Source organism: Equus przewalskii, chromosome 2 (assembly GCF_037783145.1).
Source record: "Equus przewalskii isolate Varuska chromosome 2, EquPr2, whole genome shotgun sequence".
Lineage (NCBI taxonomy): Eukaryota > Metazoa > Chordata > Mammalia > Perissodactyla > Equidae > Equus > Equus przewalskii.
Window position 1 is genome coordinate 113,684,863 of NC_091832.1, and position 22,837 is coordinate 113,707,699.

Genomic DNA, 22,837 nt, shown 5'->3' on the forward strand with positions numbered 1-22,837 from the left:
TTAGCATAGTCAAGTGGCCCTACAGAAAGGAGACGGGGAGCTAAGAGAAAATAGTAGAATTCTAATCTGCTTTCTAAAGGCTCTTGGTCAGAAGTAGAGCAATTCAGATACCCCTGTTTGAAAGCAGCAGGACAGATTTGTTAGAAGACAAAAGCTCCAATTAGTATTTTCCACACCCTTTCACAATTTTCTCTAGCGCCCCTGGCTCTGACGCGCCTCGCGCCGGGGCCTTTGTGCGCGGGGCGCGGGGCTCCCGCCTGGTCCAGCGCGGCCCGGCGGCCGGGGCGCGGCGCTACCTGCGTTGACGGAGACGCGCGCCTGGCGAATCACCAGCTGCGGAGCGACGGGCGCGGCGGGCTGCAGCCGGTGGAGCCCCTTGGCGACCTGCAGCAGCGGCCGGGAGGCGTCGAGCCCGTACAGGAGGCGGTCGCTCAGGAAGACGATGGCCGCGGCGGTGGCGCCGTCCCGGGCGAGGATGGACGCTCTCAGGGCCGCCTAGGGGACATGGGGACAAATGAGCCCGCGAAAAGGCGCCCGCGGGGAAGACCAGGTCCTGGGGCCCCGCTTAGTCTGCTAGGTGTTTGTATGAAGACAGGGACAACCAAACCTCGAGCTAGGAGAAGACACCTGCTTTAGGAGGCGACTGAACCAAAAGGAAGGATATAAGGAAGAGTCCGGCTCACTGGTGGGACAAAGTAACATGGCTTTCATCTCAGCGTCCCCATTACGTTTCCAAAATCATATGAGGGCTCAGTGCATATTTCTTGTTTTTAAAAAACTCAAACAGCACAAAGTAAAAATTAAAGGTGCCCCTTATTTTCTCGACTCTAACTTATCTTTTCCCATCCCCCCCACAATCACTCTTCGTGATAATGGTTTTGGAGAGATCCTTCTAGAACTTCTTCTACCCTTTTTTGCATACTTAGACGTTGATTCCTTGTCTTGTCTTCTCCCTCCCTTTCTCCTTTTCTCTTTCCTTCTTTCTTTTTCTTTCATCTTTCTCTTTCTTTTTCTTTCATCTTTCTCTTTCTTTTTTCCTTCCTCCCTTCCTTTCTTTCTCTCTCCCTCTCTCTCTCTTTCATAAAGGAGATTACACTTGGTTCTTTCAGTCATCCTAACATCTAGGAGAACTTTCCACATCAGTTCATTATACTCAGCTTCATTTATTGTCTGCATTTTAATTAGGAAAAATATAGAATTTTAGGTAACATTTTAAATTTGATTTATATGATCATGTTTAGTTAATGAATAAAGTAAGAAAAAGAAGGAAACACATAAAATGACAGCGTGACATAAACAGTGAGAAGTAGAGATAAATGAGGCAAACTTTTATGGAAAGACATCATCTTTTGGTCTCTTAAGGTGTTATTCCAAAGACATTCAAAGTCTTGCAGCTAAGAGCATAAATGAGTTTACCACCCAGTAGTACTTTCTCCATTTGCGAAACTAAATCAAGCAGAGTATTTTCTGGGCATGTCAGCTCACATGTGAAGCCTAGAAAGCGTTGGAAGCATCGCCCATTTTCCTGCCACAACGTTACTACACAAACACTGCTTTCCTCACCATATTACTCTATGTACTAACACTTCCTGGGCAAAACTAGGTGCCAGGGACAGAGCTAAATGCTCCATACGTATTAATTCATTGAATCCTCGCAACGATCCTAAGAGGGAGATTCCATTATTGTCCCCATTTACAGAGAGAAAACCTCAGAATCATAGAGGTTAAATAACACGACCGAGGTCACATGACCTGTGATTAAGAGCGAGGATTTGCTCAAGACCCATGTGGTAGAGGCCTATCTATATTAGGAAGACTGGAGGCCTTGGACATCAATTATCTGATACTTACAGTAACGTTAGTAGAAGCCCTATATGCAATCGATAGTATTGCAGTTGCTGGGCTGAGCAGGGGTTAATTTAACCAATTGAACGTGAGAGAGGGTGCATTCAAATTGGGAGAGAGTAATCTCTACTTTTCAAAAGAGCTAGAACGGCTCTTCAGAGTTTTAATTTGACACTTGCATGTCTATAAGTAAAACTGGCCTAAACTTTTACATCTGGCCCATTTGAGGGTTCCATCTATGGTACTTATTCACATGATTTTATTTCTGAGAGATATCCATCATCCATGTATCTATGTGTCTGTGTGTCCATCTGTCCAATGATAGATAGACAGATGGTGATCTGCAGCGCTCATGGAGAACGTAACATTCATATTTATAGGTGTGCATCAGCAGTCAGGAATACCTACTAATCACCAGCACAATAACCCTTCTCTTTTCAAATTGACGCTTTCTTAACTTGTTGAGGCTTTTTACCTCTTACCGTGTTTATTAAGTCTGGAAAGTGATAATTTGCACTTGTATTTATCCTTTTGTTCTAAGCCAATCACTGTTCCAATTGTGATAGAGATGCCAATTGTTAGGGAGGAATATCTCTTCTCTCTTCTTGATGTTTCCCTTCATGTGAAGGGAGCTCAATGACTGGAGCACTCCTGGCCTCTCTCCACTCTTTGCCGACTCTGCGCCAGGGGAGGTGGAGTGACTAATCTGACTGGTCATTGGGAAGAAGAAACTGGGCATGCATGGCTTAGCTCTTCTTTTTTCTCTTGGGAACAAACTGTCTGAATGAAACAGGGGTTCTTCTTTAGTCTTCTGTATCATAAGTCTTATCTAGAAATGCACCCTATGTGGGATGTTCTGCTTGGCCCAGTAATTCCTGTGACTAGTTGGGGAAGTCTACGTAATTCTGGGGTTCATCCAACAGACCCCCATGCTCTAATATGAAGCTATATCTTCCAATTTAGCCTTTATCAGAATTAACGGTAATATTTAATCTCTTGTCTGCCTAACTCTTGTGTTATATTTCTCAGTTTGCTCAGAGTCCAGGAGGGGAAGAGAGGTATTATTTATTGGATACTCCCCAAGACCCAGACATTAATCATTGCCTGACACACATAACCGTTTCTAAAGGAAACTGCTCTGCCCACAGCCCCTGACTTTGAAACAGCCATGGATATGTGGCTACTTGACCTTGACCCCATCGCCCAACCCCAGTGGCAGCTTGATACTAACCTAAGAGTAGCCACCTGAGACCTGGCCCCATGACTCTGTGGCCAGACTTGAAAAAATGAATTTATTAATCTGAACTAAGAAACATAGAAGGAACTTGCCAGTTGTTATAGGATGGAAAGAAGCAGAAAGTAGAGTGTAGCTAAGCCACGTTTATGGGCACCATCAGAATGAGGATCCAAGAATGATGGCCCTGAATCCAAATCCACCTCTTTGCGAGTGTCGTTCTTAGAGTTACAGATCTCCTTTATTGTCCCATGTGTATCTTTATAATAGTGTACACCCCATTTTATGAGTTTGCTTGAGTGAGCCTCTGTTCCTTCCAACCGAAAAAGCCTAACTAAAACTAAAATGCTCAAAACCTTATTGAGGTTTGTCAAATAAACCACCAATCTGAAAAATGCGTTTTAAGGTGAGAACAACTTAGTCATCTGACATTCATAAAATGTAAATTTCATAGACAGAGAAGAAAATTGATGGATTTGTGTATGCTCAGCTCTCCTTAACAAGGCCAGTGCCTGATCAAGAGTCCTGCCTGTGCCTGGTACTCATGAACAGTCTTTGGGTTTGCAGCCTCAGCTGCTGTCTGCAGAACTTACAGCTTCTGCCATTACTAGGCTCCCTTAAGCTTTTGTGTGGAAAGAGTAACCTTATTCCTGTCGTCCTGCTCAGGGCTGTGTACTTCGGAGGATACTCAGCAAGCCACCGAGAGTCCCCTCTCTTTGAGGTTGCATGTTGGTGCATGCTCGACATCTGCTCTCTGTTCTCACAGGTACCCCACTTCAGCTCTGGGATAACTGAAGTAGCTACTTGGGGTGCAATGCTTAGAGGCAGGCTGTTCTCCCGAGGCCATTCTCCACCCTTTCCTCCATGATCATAATGGTTTCCATCTTTGTAGCACCATCTAGTTGGTGAAAAATATTCACACACATTGTCTTATTTAAATTTATAGTAACTGTAAAATCTAAGATAAGAAAAATGAGGCTGAGAGTTTAAGTAACTTTCCAAAATCACAAAATCAAAAAGGTCAAGGTCGGGAAGGAGCTCCAGGCTCTATGTTTTTTATTTTGGTAAAAAATACATAACATAAAATTTACCACCTTAACCAGTTTTAAGTGTACAGGTGAGAAGTCTTAAGTATATTCACAGTGTTGTAAAACAGATCTCCAGAACATTTTCGTCTTGCGAATGTGAAATTCTATACCCATTAAACATCAACTCCCCTTTTCCCCCTCCCCCAGACCCTGGTAACCACCATTTTACTTTCTGTTTCTATGAATTTGATTATTCTAAATATCTCATATAAGTGGAATCATACAGTATTTGTCTTTTTATGACTGGCCTACTTCACTTAGCATAATGTCCTCAAGGTTCATCCTTGCTATAGCATGTGACAGGATTTCTTTCCTTTTTAAGGCTGAATAATATTTCATTGCATGTATTTACCACATTTCGTTTATCCATTATTCTGTTGGTGGACATTTGGGTTGCTTCAACCTCTTGGCTATTGTGATAGTGCTGCTATGAACATGGTATGCAAGTATCTCTTTGAGACCCTGCTTTTGGCTGTATACTCAGCAATAAGACTGCTGGATCATATAGAATTCTATTTTTAATTTTGTGAGGAGTCTCCAAACTGTTTTCTATAGAGGTTGCACCATTTTACAATGGAACCATGCACAGAGTTCCTATTTTCCCATATCCTTGGCCTACACTCGAGGAACTCAAGGCTCTTAAAGGTCAGTTTTCCTTCTGCTTTCTCCCCATGGTCTGACCAAGGTGACTTTGAGTAGGGCCAACTCTGGGGATAAGAAGCTGGGTCTTCGGAGCTATGGCTGAACTGACCACTCACTATGTCCAAACAGTGGCTCTAAGGAACCCAAACCCCTTATTATTATGAAAAGATTCTAAGAAAAAAACAGGGACAAAAGTAGAGAGAAACAATTGAAAAGAGTGTTCTGTTATGTATTTAAAAAGAAGAGAAAGGAAAGAAAACTTCCCAGGAGATGGCCTTTAATTTCAGTGTTTTGAAATTCTTTAGTGAAAGTTGGTGCCATGAGAGCAACTGACGATTCAGTGACGAGAGTTGGAATTTTTAGGGATAGCCCCAACTGGGCATGCCTCAGACGGAGCTGTAAGGACACTTTGCAAGTCCTGTGGACCCTCTGTGAGGTAGTCCTCCTGAGTTGAGGAGATGGAGCTTCTAGGAGTCTGGGGAGGCCAAGGTGGCCAGAGTTCACAGGGCAGAGCATCAGAAGGAGAGAGCTGCACAAAGCAACTTGTCCAGAGACTGCAGAGGGTCCCCCTTGAGTCTTCAGCAGAATAGTGATCGGCTCACGTAGGGAAAGACAGCACCTGAGGCTGGGGGAAGAACCACCTGAAAGGAGCAGAGGAAACAACCTCAGGCCTCATGCAGCTTGTATTTCCACCAGCCAGGGTAGCAGGCCTTGTCATTCACAGGGCGTGGGGTAGAGTATTCAGAAGGATATTACTCCAGTAGTGACATGAAATTAACTTTAGTGTAAGAAAGCTTTTAGCTCAGTCTGAAAATTTAGAAGCAAGTTTGGAAAGGATCAACCTATTTTCTAACTTGAGTGAGTCCCAGAACAAAACTCAAGAATATTAATAGGCACATGAGTTATCCACTATCCTATAAGGTGAAATTTACAATGTCTGGCATCCAGTCAAAAATTACTGGGCATCAAAGAAGCTCATATTACAGAGAAAAAAAAAATCAGTAGAAACTGACCCCAAAATGACAGTTATTATAACTGTATTTCACAAGTTCATGAAGGTAGAGTAAAGATTATGTGGAATTAGAGACATGGGGGATATAAAAAAAATGATCTAAGTGAAACCTCTAGAGGTAAGAGAATATAATGTCTGAGAGGAAACCAGAGGTATCTGAGTTTGTTTCTGAGCTCCACCATTTACTTGCTGTGTCAAGTTACTTAACCTCTCTGAGTCTCAGTTCCCTCATCTGGGAACTGTGGGCGATGTCTATTTGCAGTGCTTTTTCAGGAGTAGAGGAAATGTGGGTCAGATGCTCGGCACAGAGCCTGGCACACTGTGGGCGCTTGATCAATGACACGGAGCCCTACGCAAAAAAGGGAAAAAGTCAGTCCACGTGTGCCCACTCTCTTGTATGACAAAATAACAACAAGCAAAAAGACAGGCTCCTGAAATAAATGTCAGTGGCATTTTCAATAGCGTAAAAAGGAAATAACAGATCACGCATAGCACATCTCTGAGGCTTATCTCAGAAAATGGCTAAACTCATTTCTTTTAAGCCCTCACCAAGGCTGAGGAGTGATGTTATTAGAAACTGGTGAAAAAGAAGGAAAATGAGCTGTATGGCAATTGGCGAAGGAAGTCTGGTTCCTGAAAGGGAGTCTGCTCAGCACGCACGTGCGCGTTGCTTCTGGCTGTCGCCAATGGAGGAATGCCTCCCCAGCACCTGTAAACTGATGCTGCAAACACCCCATTCTGCATCCCGCACGAACACGCCGTATATTTGAGCAGAGAACATTGCCTAATCTATTTTTCGCCCTTCTACTCTTAATAGATTGGAGCACAAAAGCCTGAGAGAGGGTGACCTGCCAGACAAAGGCCCTTTGAGTTCCTTGGAAAAGTAGACTTGGAGGAGGATGGAAGGAATCCAAGTGGCCCTATTATTTCCACTTGCACTAATTAGACATTTTTCTGTCAGCTATTGAGCACTGCTGAGAGGCCAAACTCACTGAATTCATTTCTAAAGTGTTTACAGAAGTTTGCATCTGTTTGTGTCTCTTCAGGAGGAAAATAAGCACTTCAATAGCATTGTGGAAAATCTAAACGAAGCATCCTATTCTGGAGGACCTGGCATCCCCCACAGCTGCATAATTTAACTCCGTTCAGGGCCCGAACCTCTCGCATCTCTCTCCAAAACCTAACGATGCAAAATGCAGGGAAGTCAACTCAGGAGAATCTTTGCTTTCTTGTCATTGTCTTTTCTCGCCCTCTTTTGAGGCGGTGGCGTGCTGCGCGCCTCATGCAGTTTTCGGTGGGCATAGTTCCTGCTGCCCCCTCTCGTGTTTCTCCCAGCACTCTGAGAAATTAATACCCACTTTCATTTGCTGCCAAGCGAGGGGATAGTAATTCCTCAGCAGCAAAGCAGAATACATCACTCTCCTGGGAATCTCCCCCAAATGGACACCGGGGGAGCCCTAGTGACTTCAGAAGGGGAGAATGAAAGGCGGGCAGAGTGTGTGGTAGGGAGGGACTCTAAAGGGAAAGTTTCCCTACGCGGTAAAATGTGCCTGGGTTATGCACACTTAGATTAACATGAAAGGGAGCTCCTCTCCCTCCCCCCACTCCCCAAAAAAGAAAGAAAAAGAAAACAACACAAAAACCCCAACCCACCAACTACATGGGCAGTGCCTTTGAAATGCATATTGGTCGACATGGAATTTGATTCAGGATTCTCTTTGTTTGGGGTTTCAGGCCCACGACTGACCCACCATCACAGAGGACTCAAAAATATGATCTTTTTAGGTAGTGTCACAGTAACAGAATTTTAGGGTTGGAGCCAACATAGGATAACTCAAGCGAAAGCAGGACCAGGAATTCTCTTCCTTTATCTTTCCTCAGAGGCTGACTTCAAGGGAATATGGTCCAAGTAGTCACCAAATCGTGTTTTTCTTGTTGAGCGATGTTTAAATAAAAATATATGGATGTAGATAAGGGAGTGTGCTGGATTTCTAAAGAGACAGGCTCACAGATGTGTACACGCGCGTACACACACGCCCCATGGTTGTTTTTTTCACATCTGTTTTCAGGATGGGAAATATGGGGTCTAATTGAGTTTGTGGCACAAAGGGAACTTCATGGCTAGGAAGCTGAGTCAGGTGGTAAAGGAATTAAACTCCACAATGAGATTTCAATACACAGATGATTGAAAAAATGCTAAAGAGTCTTTTCTAAGAGCTTTTGCTGAACAGCAGCAAGGAAAAGCATGTGCTGTTTTCATGGTCCCTTGCTTTAGCACCAGCCCCTCCCGGTGCTGAGCATCAAATTTGGGTCCCAGCTATGGGTTCAAAGCCGCGATGTGTTCACAGCAATGACAATGGCAGCTGTTCTCAAGGGGGGCTGGGTGAGGGGACTCAGAGCCGAAGCCATCTGGCATTGCAATTGGCAGGAACAGTGTAAAGGGAAATTATTGCTGCATAGCAAATTGGGAGATTGGAAAAAGGCAGGAGAAAGAGGGGGGAAGATGTCCTGAGGTGAGGAATTAGCAGAATAAACAAATGAAAAGTGATTGACGCCTGCATAGTTATGCATCAACAATAAAAGCAGAGTAAGAGTCGAAGCAATCAAACCAGACCACTGAAGGTCAATGGAAGACCAGGCATGGCACGCTCCATGTTTGTCCACCCACTGAAATGTGAGAAGGAGGAGAGAAGAAAAACTGAACTTTCGTAAGGTTTATGGCCAAGGTCTGTTAACATTTCAGGGGCATGTCCTTCGTTTTACCAGGGAAACATGCAGATTCAAGCACTTCTGGCAAATACAAATAGTCTTTTTCTCTATCTTGACACCTAAAGATAACATTTTGGATCATCTCGCTCTCTCTCTTTTCTTTTTTTGGTGAGGAAGATTGGCCCTGAGCGAACATCTGTTGCCAATCTTTTTTTTTTTCTTTTCCCTGAAGCCCCTCAATGCATAGTCGTATATTCTAGTTGTAAGTCCTTCTGGTTGTGCTATGTGGCACACCGCTTCAGCATGCCTTGACAAGTGGTGCCATGTCTGTGCCTAGGATCTGAACTGGTGAAACCCTGGGTCACTGAAGCAGAGTGCATGAACTTAACCACAAGGGCACAGGGACAGCCCCCAATCTTCTTCTTTTTTGCTGAGGAAGATTGTCATTGAGCTAACATCTGTGCCAATCTTCCTCTATTTTATGTGGGACACCGCCACAGCATGGGGAGCAGTGTCTGGGTTCACATCTGGGATCTGAACCTGTGCACCCTGGGCCACCAAACCTGAGCATGAGAACTTAACATCTAAGCCACTGGGCTGGCCGCGGGGTCATCTCTTCCTGCTTTCTCACTCTCCCTCTCTCAAATCTGCCATCAATGGAGTTGGCTGTTTGTTAGAAGAAAAAGAAAGCAGTATCAAACAGATAACCACCAAACTAGGGTCCTGGTGAATTTCATGCCCTGGGAGTCGGGGACCGCATGCCTCACCTCTCCTCCAGGTTGCTATGGCCACCATGACTCCAGTCATCATTCCTGGTGATTTCAACATCCACACTGAGGATTCACTCAGCACACTGGTCTCTCTTGCCACGGCCTCCTTGTCCCATGATCTTGTTCTACACCCAACCTTAGTCACCTGCTCCCATAGGCAATCATACTCTAGAACTCACCATTTTGGCAGCATCACGATCTCAATTTAAGCATTTGTTTCTCTGATCTTTATTTCATATTCTTCCAGCTGTTTTCTCAATAGCCCAACGATTTTGTAACCCTTTGGAGACAATCCACACAATCCACTGACCCTACTACGTTTTGCTGTGCCATTGATCCCCTAATATCCTCACTTGCCTCTTTAAATTCCATGGTACGTCAACATAATGACTTTTTAAACAGCATTCTTGACTCCTTTGCCACTCTCTGCTTCTGTCTTATTTGTCTGGAAATTCCAACCATATGTATTGTTAAGAGAAAATTAGAATCACCTAGGGGATTTTCAAAAATCCAGATGCTCAGATGGCACCCCAGACCAGTTAAATCAGAATCTCTGCAAGTGTACCCAGGCATCGGTTTCTTTCAAGGATCCCCAGGTGATTCCAATGTGCAGGCAGAGTAAAGAACCCCTGAGCTAGCCTGACCTTCCGCCTCTTTCCCCACCCCTCACTCTCTCCTCCCTGCTGGAGGTGGAATGAGTGTGCTGGGAGTGGCAAACCTGGCTCAGACCTTCCTCTCATCTCTCTTCAAATCTTCCGGCCTCCAGAGGGTGCATTCTGGCCTGTTCTCCAATAAGGGAAGGGGCCTGCCAGCAAGAAGATGGGTCTGGAGTGAAGAATTTTCCAACCCATTTGTCTGAATACCTAAAGCTACATTCTCCTATCCATTTTAGAATAATAAAGGTTGTTCTTTTGCTGTCTTTCAGATGATTCTAAACACAGGGGGAGAAGATGAATGGTATTTATTGTCACTTTAAATCCTCAAATTATATATAATTCTCTGCCTAACCCAAGCTTCTACCCAAGCAAGTGAATACGGCTGGAGAAAAACAAACAACCATGACACTTTAAATTTATGACCATAATCTGAAGTTGGCCTTCAGCGTGGCCTGGCAATCCCAGCTACATTTATACCTTGTGCTCTCTTCTTAAGCTGCCACAACCCCCTTAACCTCCTCACTCTCAGCTGATGACCTTGCTGTTTATTTCACGAAGAAAACAGTGAGTGAGAAGAGACCTTCCTTATTCTCTTACTGAAATTTACCGATTGGACCCATGTTCCTGCATACCCTCCTACTGGTAGATTTAAGGTGAAACCTCCACTTAAATACTCAATTCTGTCTCTTCTTGTTTACTCCAGGACATTATGCCTGTAAACACCCTCTTTCTCTTCTGCATCATTAATTTCCTCATCTCTACTGGATCATTCTCATTAGTACACAAACATATTGTAATGTCTTCCATCTTAAAAAGTCCTACCTTGACCATACATCTCTTAGTCTAGTCAGGCTGCTATAACAGAAATACCAAAGACTGGGTGACTTATAAACAACAGACATTTATTTCTCACAGTTCTGGAAGCAGGGATGTCCGACATCAAGGCACTGGCAGATTCAGTGTCTGGAGAGGGTCTGCTTCCTGGTTCACAGACGGCTGTCTTTTCTCTGTGTCCTCACATGGCGGAAAGGGCCATGGATCTCTCTGTCACAAGGGCTCCACCCTCATGGCCTAATCACCTCTCAAAGGCCCCATCTCCTAATACCATTACCTTGGGGGTTAAGATTTCATCATATGAATCCCACGGGGGCAGGGGGGACACAAATATTCAGTCCACAGCAATCTCCTTCCAGCTCCTGTCCATTTCTTTGTCCCCCTTCACAGCCAATCTCAAAAGAGTTGTCTAAACTCAAGCCAGCCCTGATGGCCTACAGGTTAAAGTTTGGCATGCTCCACTTTGGTGGCCTGGGTTCGGTTCCCAGGTGCAAAACCACACCACCCGTCTGTCAGTAGACATGCTGTGGCAGCAGCTCACATAGAACTAGACGGTCTTACAACTAAAATATACAATTATGTCCTGAGGCTTTGGGGAGAAAAAAAGAGAGAGGGAGATTGGCAGTAGATGTTAGCTCAGAGCGAATCTTTCCCAGCAAAAGCAAACAAACAAACACAAAAGGAGTGGGAAATAATAAAGTTGTTCTTTAAAAAAAAAAAAAAAGAGCTGTCTAAACTCACTGTCTTCATTTCCTCATATCTCACTCTTTCTCAAATCTATAGCTTTCATCCTCAAAACTCCATGATCCCATTCTTTTCAAGGTTGCCAACAACCTCCAAATCCAACGACCATGTATTAATCCACATCTTATTCAAACTCCTAGAAGCATTTGACTGAGTTGATCAATCCCTCCTTTTCTATTCATGTGACTTCTGGCATGTCACACTCTCCTGGTTTTCTCTCTACTTAAGGCTACTCTTCCTCACTCTACTTGCTGGAGCATCCTTCTCTTCCCAGCCTCTGAATGTTGAAGACCGTAGGACCCAGTCCTGAGGCTGCTTCTCTTCTCTAGGTACACTCTCTTAGACTGTCCCATGGTCTCAAGTATCATTTCTGTGGATGAATCCCAAATTTAAATACCTTCCTGAGTCTCTTTCCTGAAATTCACAACTGTATATGAAATTGCCTAGACAATAGCCCAACTGGGATGTCAATTAGGTATCTCAAACTTAACATGTTTGAAATAGAACTCTTTATTTTCTCTTCTCCACTTGCTTCTCCGTCAGTGTCCTTCATCTCAGTTAATGAAAACCCATTCATTCATTTGCTTAGAACAAAATTAGTTTTGACTCCAAGTTTGTGACTCTTCTCCTTCTCTCTTATTTTACATCCAATCCATCAGCAAATCCTGTTGTCTCTGCCTTTAAAATACGTACAAGACTTGATCACTTTTCATCTCCTCCAGAGCAACCACTTTAGTCACAGCCACTACCGTCATCTTGCTTGACACAAGCAAGCACTTCCTAACTAGAATTTCTGCATTCGCCGCCTCGGTCTCCTTGCTCATCCTGCCCCCCATTTCTCACGGGGCAACCAGAGCGATCCCTTTGAAATGTAAATTAAATAATAACGCTAATTCCCTGCTCTCAACTTCAACATGGCTTCTCATCACATTTAAAATGAAATTTAAATCTGTTATCATGGCCAACAAGGCCCTATATAATATTTCCTCTGACGACTTCACTGACCTCTCCTCGCATTCTCATCATTTCTCACGTTCTCCAGCCTCTCTCCTCATCCTCCAGTAAGTCCAGCATGTGCCTTTAGGCCTTTGCACTTGCTGTTTCCTCTGTCTGGAATGCTCTTCCCTCAGCTATGTGTATGGTTCCCCCATTCAGATCTGGACTCAGTCACTCTTTCAAAGAAGTCTTTTCTGACTGTTCCTCTAAAATAGTATTATCCACAATCACTTGTCCCTTGAGTCTGCTTTATTTGTCTTCATAGCACTCATCACCCTCCAATATTAAATTATGTATGTTTTTCTGTTTACCTGTTCATTGCCTATCTTCCCACCGAAATGTAAGCTTTTCATTTACACTGAAGGACAATGCTGATGCACCTTGTCTTGTTTCCTGCTGCATCCTCAGTGCCTTGGGGAGCGGCTCAACAAATAATTGTTGAGTAAATAAAGTAGCTCACGGTTCTCTAGGTGTCTCCCCGATTCATTTACTTTCCCATATGCATGCATGGCTGACTTACTACTGCTTCAGCTTTTAGATCATGATTTATTTGTTACATAAGGCCTAAGTGAAAATATTGATAGGTCAAAGTTTTTTCAGGAAGTAAAACACCAATTAATTAATGAAGATCAAAGCAGATGATAAGGAAGACAGAAGGGATTTTGTTTTCCAAGCTAGCTTGCTCTAAAAATATAGACTTTCATCATTGGGCATAAAGTCCATATTTTTATGAAAACATTTATTAGTGATGCCAATGTCATAATTAGGTGCAGTAACAAAGAAGTGTTAGAGAAGTCTGAGAAATTGGGATTCTTATTCCTTCTTTTCTAACTATGAAAATGCCTATAAAATCATAGCAAAACTATATTTTCTTAGAGGGACTTTCCATTGGAAATAACCATAAAATGAGAAGCAAAATCAGAAGTCTGTATTAGTTGATGTAAAACTCTGCTGTGGGCAGAACTAACTCATTTGGGGCCCATGAACTTAATCTCACAAATAAGGGGAAACTCATCATTGCAATTCACCCTAATAATAGGGGAAAACTTTGCACTTGAAAGTTTATAATGTAGCAAATGATTCTTGGCACATGGTTTAGTGGGAATTCATTCATTCATTCAACAAAATATTTATTGAGCATCTTCTAGATGCATCTGATAGACATTGGAGATACAATAATAACAAAGACAGACACAGTGTTATCTGATCTGTAAACATTTTGAAGATGAAAATCCCCACCTAAAAGGACTGGGTAGCTAACAGAAAATATAGAACAGATTAATGTCAGAGATGGCAACGCAAATTTAATATTTAGCCCACAAGTATAGGATTCTATTCTGAGTCAATGAATTGTTTGCAAGTCAAAAAGTCAACTCTTCCTCCCAGAGGAAGAGTTATCTGATGGAGAACAGGATGCAGTCTTCTCCCATATCCCAACCACCTGAGCTCCTGGGGAGATGCCCTTCCTCTCTAAAGAGTACCAAGTCAGGTCAAAGGCAGAAGTCCTTCTTATCTAATATAGAGTTTAAAGATATTTGTAACTAGTGGTGGGGTGTTCCTTCGTTTCCTGGGAGCTAAGTCCACTCTATGTGGATATTACTCTTAATAATCAGTGGGTTCCATCAGGGGTTAAGGCTATGAAGTCTCAGGCTGGGCCCCAAAGGCACTCCAGGGAACAATCCAGAATATTGGCTCACCACTATCTGAAGCTTCTTCCTTCTCAGTGTCTGTCAGTGGTAGCAGAGGAAGTGGCTAGCATGACAATCAGTGGCCTGCAGTCTGGGGTTCTCCAACTACATCATTGATTACCTCTTCCTTTTTTCGAAAATAGGGGTGGTGTGAGCATCTGGAGGTATTGGGGCACGGGCTCTCAGGGAGAAGTTCAAACTGGCAGATTCACTATCATACTATTTGAAATGTTGAGTTGTTTGTATTGTTTGCATTCCAATTGCATTGCATTTGAAAGGTTGCCTACATCTGTTAATGGACAGTCCTGAAAAGACACCACAGTCATTGTCTGATGTCCTGACAGCAAAATTCAGTTAGAGGCTTGATTCCTCTATTTGATCTTAGCATTTATCTCTCTTACCTCATAACTATAACAATCCCATCTGGCAGTAAGCCATGTCCTTTTGTCAATTAGCTTATAGGATAGCAATAGCTTCTATTTATCGAGTGCCAGGCACTGTTCTGAGCCTTCCTGTGTTATCCACTTACTTAATCCTCCAAACAATCTATGAAATAGGTATGGTTATTACCATCATTATAGAGGTAGGAAAGTGGAAGCCAACAGTTTAGATAAGTTGCCCCTGATGACAAAGCTAATAAAGAACAGCCCTGGGATTCAAACTAGCCCCCAAGTCAGCTTCTTTAACTTCTACCTTTACTGCCTTAATTTTAATGGTAAAGCCTGTCACTGTTACCAAAGCGATACAGGAGAATAGCAGCAGATACATAGTACAGAGAGCGCTGTTTGGGCCCTCGGGATCCCGTTGTCCGTAGGGATTTTTACTTGTTTTTAAAGTAATAATTGTCACTGAAAGGATTAAGAGCTTACTTATGCCTGCTGGAATTTTAACAGCTATGCATACTTAGGGAAAGAAATGGAACTGCTTTGTCACTTTAGAATCTTACAATCCAACAGAATCACATTCACCTAAGGACAGCAGAAATAAATGCTTAATCAATAAGAGTTAGCCTTGCTTAATGAAACCTCCTATAAAAAAAAATCCCAGACTACGAAACTAGGAAGTGCCAACTTAAGGAATGGTTATCCACGTCACAAAGTAGTCTTCATGATTCACTGTAATATTCTTCAATCATGAGCTTCCATAATTTATTTAAAATATGGCTCAATTACAAACGTGTTAATAACAAGCTACTTCAAAGGGGGAGTAAAACAGTGGTGAGTCAGCCAGGTTGTACGTTAGAATCAATAGTGATGTCTTATTAATACGGGTTCTCGGATCTCGGCAGAGATCTACTAAATCTGAATCTCTGGGTAGCGGGACCTGGGAATATATATTTGTTAGAAGCTGGCCTTCTGCCCGCTCTCCTGCCTGCCCTTCCCACCCCAGCACACACACAGCCCGGGAAGCCTGATTCGCTCAGCCCCTGGAGCAGTACTGGGATTCTCTGGCATCAGTCACTGAAGCCATGAACAGGTCTAAGTTATGTGCATTTTGAACATATTAGACAAAGATATGGCCGTACTCAAAGAGTGAGGAGAAGATGCCACAGTCTTGTGCTCAAGGTCATAAAATGGGAGGGTCCCTGAGAGAAGATTAGGAGTCTGACACCTAAGCCCTTTGAAAGTTCTACGTGATAATGACTCCAGAAGGCCCAGAGGTTTCCATTTCTTATACGATGCCAGAGGGAATAATTCATGCCTCTGACGATAAGAGGTTTCCAATGACCATGAAAGAAACATATCTTGCTTCCGGTCTTTGCAAGCTGAATAAATATTAAAAATTCCAGAATTGAGTTGGAAATACTTTCAAAATGTGACACATTATCCGTTGATATGGAAAAGAAGCCAATTTGCTGAGACTATTCTCCTGAGGAAGTTGGTCAGCTTAGTTACTGGAGGGAGATTTGGGGAAAAGTGGAAAAAAAATGGGACTTTGATTGCACTGAGGCACTACTTGATTTTGGGTTAGTTGCTTAACTTTTCCTTTCAACTTTCTTATATATAAAATAAGGATAATAATATCACATAGATTACTGAGAAAATTAAAAAAATATATACGTAAACCGGCCAGCACTTAGCAGATGCTCAATAAATCACTCATTATTTTGACAATAGACTGAGGGTAGATCTGTGGAATCAGTCTCTGAGATCTAAAAATATAAAGAAAATTCAAAAAGTTTCCACTGAAGTTTACCAATGAGAGAGAAATTGTTAGCTTTACTGACACTTTAAAAAGTGGATGGACACCAGCCCCTTACTTTGCTTGTATGTCCAATGGTTACTGATCACAGATGGAACAGGAGGAACTCCTCCTCTTGGAGAGGCTGACTATGAGAACTCACTCATTCAACTGTTGTCAGCTTAGTGTATTGCCCTTTATTTATATCCAGTTAAGTAGATTTACAGATTATATTATTTACAAATCACAGATACTACCAAAAAGTTCATAACAAGAGGGAGGAAGACTACAAAAATCTCACGGCAGAGTTCTTTAAAGAGTCGTCAAAGGCAAAGAGTTTAGACATGTTTCTTTTATAAACAGACAAGTGCTGGCTTTGTGCAGTGGCAGTATCGCAGCCAATGAGGTTTTTTGGAGGCGCGATTACTGCTAATTGAAACCGACAAATGCTCCAAATTTGCCAACCTTTTCTGTGATGACAAGTGGCTGACAACAGTATGCCATCCAATAAGTATTTTGAAAAATATTTTTCAGATGATGAGATCTGGAAGTGTTTTCATCATTGTGATTTTCTTACTAAAAATAAAATGTTACATATAAAGAAACCTCACACAAATGAGAAACTTTAATCTTGTTTAAAAATCTTCTAAATACAGAGTTTGAATGGGTTTTGATATCCTTTGTTAAAAAAACAATGTCTTCTGGGGCCCGGCCCGGTGGCGCAGGGGTTAAGTTCGCACTTTCCCCTTCGGTGGCCTGGGGTTCGCCGGTTCAGATCCTGGGTGCAGACATGGCACCGCTTGGCAAGCCATGCTGTGGTAGGTGTGCCACATATAAAGTAGAGGAAGATGGGCATGGATGTTAACTCAGGGCTGGTCTTCCTCAGCAAAAAGAGGATTGGCAGCAGATGTTAGCTCAGGGCTAATCTTCCTTAAAAAAAAAAAAAGTCTTCTGATTACCTTGCAGAAACGCACAATTGGCACTAAGGAAGGTTGAAATTTGCAGGTTGAACTTCAACAAATGACTTTTCATAATTGGTGGGTGGATTGAAGTATGAGTAGCATGAATTGGTAATCACAGCTGACCTCTTTTATTCGGATCTACAAATCTTTGAGACATCGTTTTTCAACTATTACAGCCATTAAAACTAAGTATTGAAATAAACTGTGCTGGCCACATCTTCAGAGCACTGTGCTAAGCCAAGATTTTAAAAACTAATTAAACATATTCAATTACAATCTTAATATAAACAAAGAGATTCTCATGCCAATAATGTAATTTTAAAAATTATTTTAGGGGCCGGCCCAGTGGCGCAGCGGTTAAGTTCGCATGTCCCGCTTCTCAGCGCACCGGGGTTCGCCAGTTTGGATCCTGGGTGCGGACATGGCACCGCTTGGCCAAAGCCACACTGTGGTAGGCATCCCACGTATAAAGTAGAGGAAGATGGGCATGGATGTTAGCTCAGGGCCAGTCTTCCTCAGCAAAAAGAGGAGGATTGGCAGTAGTTAGCTCAGAGCTAATCTTCCTCCAAAAAAAAAATTATTTAAAAATATTCACTTAATCTTTGTCTTATTCTTAAAAGTCTATGCTATAGAAATATATATCACACTAATGCATAGTACATGCATATAATTTATTAAGTAAATAAATGTTCATCAGGGTGCTTGCTCAAGTTTGACTGATGAGCAATAAAAAATTTAAAGATAACTGATTCAGAATGATCGATCAGTGGGGAGAAGGCAAATTTTTCTTTCGTGCTGTACAAACACATCCTAAAAAAGAGAGGACAAATTCCGAACATCTATGAATTTGTTGAGCTTAAAACTTTTTGGTTTCTGCCCCCTGAGGCAAGTTGGTTTAATAAGAGGGTGGGTGATTCCACATCAGGAAAGGATGTGGCAGACGGAGGGAGGCGCACGGAAGGCAGGTCTGGGGTTACAGTCCAGCTTAGCCACACTTGGCAGCGTGGCTTGGGAACGTCTCTTCAGCTTTCTGAGCCAAGCACTTCATCTACAGAATGGGCACAATCAATCCTATTTTGCAGGGCTGTCATCAAGATGATATGTTGTGAAGAACGTATCAGATTGAATCCTATGACAGTGCCAGCATCTGAGGTTTGTTGACATACAGACACAACTCTAATGTTCAACCTAATATAAACAGTGTCAGACATATGGAGGCCTATATTTAGAGATAATATTATTATTTAAGCTCCTTTTTTACATAACATGTAAGAAGTGAGAGGGGATTAGGAGGCACAAACTTTTAGTTATAAAATAAGGAACTATGAGGATCTAATGTCCAGCATAGGGAACCTAGTCAATAATATTGTAAGAACTTTGTATGGCGACAGATGGTCGCTAGGTTTATTGTGGTGATCGTTTTGTAACGTATATAACTATTGAATCACTATGATGTGCGCTTGAAATGAATAGGATATTATATGTCAATCATCGTTCAATAAAAATAAATAAATAAAAAGACGTGGGAGGTGATGTTATCCCTACTTGCTGACAGGACTGAATAAACACGTCCCCAGGATTCACCATTTTCTGAAGGTCATTGCTATCTTCTGTCTGCCCAACACTTCAACCTGTTCGTCTTGTGCATTTTGAGCTGGGTTGCTGTGCCCGCTCCTCTTAGTTGGATCAACTCCTCCGAGGGTCGGCGTAGCCTCTGGGCCTCGTTATGGGGAGACAAGAAGTTCACGTCGTGGGTTAGCCCTCATCAAAGGGGTAACTCACATGCGTGATTCTGTGGAAACCAAAGTTTCGTTGGTAGAATTATAAGGACAAGTCACCATTTAATTGATCTTCCATTGTATTGAAAGTACAGTTATTAAAAGGAGCAGTTTTTGGCACAGTTTTAGAGCAGGGTTTAAGTCCTTGGTGATTTTAATCATCTTCTATCTTTTTTTTTTAACTTTTTAAAAAACTTTTTTTCCTGCTTTTTCTCCCCAAATCCCCCCAGTACATAGTTGTATATCATAGTTGCAGGTCCTTCTAGTTGTGGCACGTGGGACGCCACCTCAACATGGCTTGATGAGCAGTGCCACGTCTGCACCCAGGATCGGAACCAGTGAAACCCTGGGCCGCTGAAGTGGAGCGCATGGACTTAACCACTCGGCCACTGGCCGGCCCCAGGCAGCTTCTATCTTAAAGTCTTAACATCCATAGGCCTTAGGGCTACTATTTGTCCTTCAAAGGCACCATTCTCTTGGAGCCTAATTCTCACTTATTTAATGAAATGTATTTTTGATGAACATTTTGTCTGCCTCCTTTTCAAAAGAAGAACTATAATGTCCTGCAGAGGAAACTAAAGTTTTAAATGTTGATAAGTGGAATTATAAAGTTTCTGTCTTAATTAATTCTGCTTTGAGTAAACACGTGGCATCACATTGACAGAGGGGCAGAGGGCGGGTCAGGGCAGCAGGGAGGAGAGGATTGGACGAGGTGGGGCTGCTCCAGTCCTACACCAGCCCGTGGAAAGGACGGATCTTGTGGATTCAGGGAGCACAGGGGGGCCCAGGGTCAGGACACCTGGGTGGTGGTCCTGCCGTTCCCGCTCACCGCTGTGGGACTTGCGATGAGCCATCTCTTACTCTCGCTGCATTTCAGTTTCCCCATCTGTCAAATGATGGGCTTGAAATAGATGATCTCTAAATTTCCCTCTACCTTTGATGTTCTATCATTTGATTAAAAAATAACGTGTTCCTGAATATCAATTATACAGATATGTACGTATGTGTATTCCATATATGTATATGTGTGCGCACGTGTGCTAGTGTGATCTCCAAAAACAGGACAGCAGAACCATGATACTTAGCTTATAGCAGGCCATCACACAGGAAGAGAAAAGATTCGGAAACAAGCACATTGCGTTTCGAATCCTCACTTTCTCAGTGAAAAGATGCATGTCCACATCATTTAGTGAATGACCTTGGCCTCTCCCTTGTGAAGATGTGTACGGTTCCATATCTGCACTTGCTCTTAGAGAAGTGGCGCAGCCAAGCCTCATCCTCCTCACTCAGGTGTTCGAGCGTTTGACCCTGTCCAGATTTAAAGGCAAGTGATCATCAGACACTCTCCTCTCTCTCTCAATTCCTTTCCTTTATATTGTGAAGAATCAAAGAAACATAAAGAAGAAAAGTAACTGGTAATCCTACCACTTTAATGAAAATGCTCATCCAGATTTATTTAGAAGATTTTATTGTTCAGGATTAGCATTAGGTGCTTTTGTAAGATACATATGTTACTTTATTTATTTATATTAGCAATGTTTTTTGGTGAGGAAGATTGTCCCTCAGCCAGCGTCCATGCTCATCTTCCTCTGTTTTATGTGGGACGCCTGCCATAGCATGGCTTGACAAGTGGTGCTAGGTCCACACCCTGGATCCAAACCTGTGAACCCCCGGGCCACCGAAGTGGAGCGTGAGAACTTAACCACTACACCATTGGGCCGGCCCCTTATTTATTTTTTAATTAACTGAGATCCCCCTACACCCAACCCAGGGATTTAAGCAAGAAAAAGTGTCAGATTGCTATCTTAGAAAGATGGCTTTGGTTGCAGCGTGGAGAAAAGCTGGCAAGCCATGGCGGTGATGGGTACTGTCTGCCAATCTATTTCTGGGTCTCCTCCTTCTGAGCACATGGTAGAATTGTGTTTCCCTGCCTCCTTGAAGGGAGCTGTGGCTACATGGCTTACCTTGACCCATGGCCACTTCTCCATGGAAGTATACAGGCGCCACTGAATTGCGCCCCTGTGCAATTCATCATTTCTCCATCTGCCTGCCATGGCAACCAGCAATATTCTCAATGGCAGATATTCCTTCAAGCTGGGTCCCCAAGGGAGAGTGACATAAAGCAGAACTTTCCTCTTCCCCCTCAGATGGACACATAGCAAGAGGAAGGAACAAAACTTTATTGCTTTAAACTCTAAGATTTTGGAGTTGTTTTTTTCTGCAGCCTAAGCTTACTATTCTTACTGATACAGAGGACATGACTGGAAGTAGGGAGAGGAGTTGTATATAATCTAGCACAGTTGCCGTAGGGTTGGAGAAGTGAAGATGCATTTGAGGGGCCGGCCTGTGGTGCAGTGGTCAAGTTTGCGTGTTCCGCTTCAGTGGCCTGAGGTTTGTGGGTTCAGATCCCAGGCGTGGACCTACACACCATGCATCAAGTCATACTGTGGCGGCATGCCACATGCAAAATAGAGGAAGATTGGCACGGATGCTAGCTCAGTGACAATCTTCCTTAAGCCAAAAAGGAATATTGGTAACAGACCTTAGCTCAGGGCCAATCTTCCGCACCAAAAGAAGAAGAAGAAGAAGAAGAGGAAGAAGAAGAAGAAGAAGAAGAAGAAAAGATGCATTTGAGAGATATTTAAGGGTAAAATTAATGGAGCTTGATTACCAATGAGATATGAGGGTTGAGGGAGAAGATAGAGTTAAAGACGATTCCTAGGTCTTGACTTGGATAACTGCGTGGTCCATGGTACTGTTTATTGATACTATGATCACTGGAGGAGGATAAAATGTGGTTGGTGGAGGGAAAGCGAGTTGCGAGAGGACAAGTTCAGTCTTCAACCTGTTGGACGTGAGATATCTGGGACACCCAAACGGAGACGGTTAGTTGACTGCACTGCAACCCAAAACTGAAGTAAGAAGAGTGACATGTTTTTTCCCATCTACTTTCTCCAGTCATGTTTAAGGATGAAATAACATAGTAGACACTAGAACCTCCTTTTTTTTGTCTTTTAGAAACTATTTTTGCTGAAATGGTCCTTTGAAGAAACTCTGTTCTCGCCTGTGGACTGCGGTTCCTTTTGCCTTTTTCTCTATAGAGGCAGAGGATCACAGGCTGAGAATCTTGAAGTCATTTGAGAGCTTTCTTACTTCATTGTCTTCCACATGTGCATAAGCTGGCTTCTACTTGGTGTGTCAGTTTTCTGTTGCCATAACAAAGTACCACAAATTGGGTGGCTTAAAACATAGAGATGTGTTGTCTCAAAGTTCAGGAGGCTAGAAGTCCAAAGTCAAGGTGTTAGCAGGGCCATGTTCTCTCTAAGGTTCCATGCCTTTCTCTTCGCTTTTGGCGTTGCCAGAAATCCTCAGCCTGTAGCTGCATTACTCTGACCTCCGCCTCTGTCACTCACGGCCTGCTCCCTGGGTCTCTGTGTCTTCACACAGCCATCTTCTCACAAGGATGCCAGTCAGATCGGGTTAAGGGCTCACCCTACTCTAGTCCGACCTCGTCTTAACTAATTACATCTGCAATGACTGTATTTTCAAACAAAGTCTCTTTCTGAGGCACTGAGGGTTAGGACTTCAATGTATTTTGCTGGGGGACAAATCAACCCATAACACTTGGTGAGACTGGGGTAACCCCCAAATTTCAGGGCCTTCAACAGCCAAGTGTTTTGGTTGTGGTTCACATTTCA

The 22,837-nt window shown here is 42.9% G+C and overlaps 1 protein-coding gene and 1 pseudogene across 5 annotated transcripts in view; one reads left to right on the plus strand and one right to left on the minus strand.

Moving 5' to 3' along the window:
* The window catches only part of ALPK1 (alpha kinase 1), a 106,285-nt gene that overhangs the window by 24,957 nt on the left and 58,491 nt on the right, over nt 1-22,837 (minus strand). For 3 of the 5 annotated variants that reach the window (XR_011537283.1, XM_070609374.1, XM_070609375.1), the window contains exon 5: nt 297-495. Coding sequence is in view for 3 of the 5 variants with exons in the window: in XM_070609374.1 (XP_070465475.1) it covers nt 297-495 (199 nt within the window). In the remaining 2 variants the exon portion in view is untranslated. Of the gene's footprint in view, nt 1-296; nt 496-607; nt 881-22,837 lie in introns of those variants that run through there. The other 2 variants (XM_070609376.1, XM_070609378.1) reach the window with 2 other exon arrangements.
* Nucleotides 16,772-16,848, plus strand: LOC139082103 (U4 spliceosomal RNA; annotated as a pseudogene).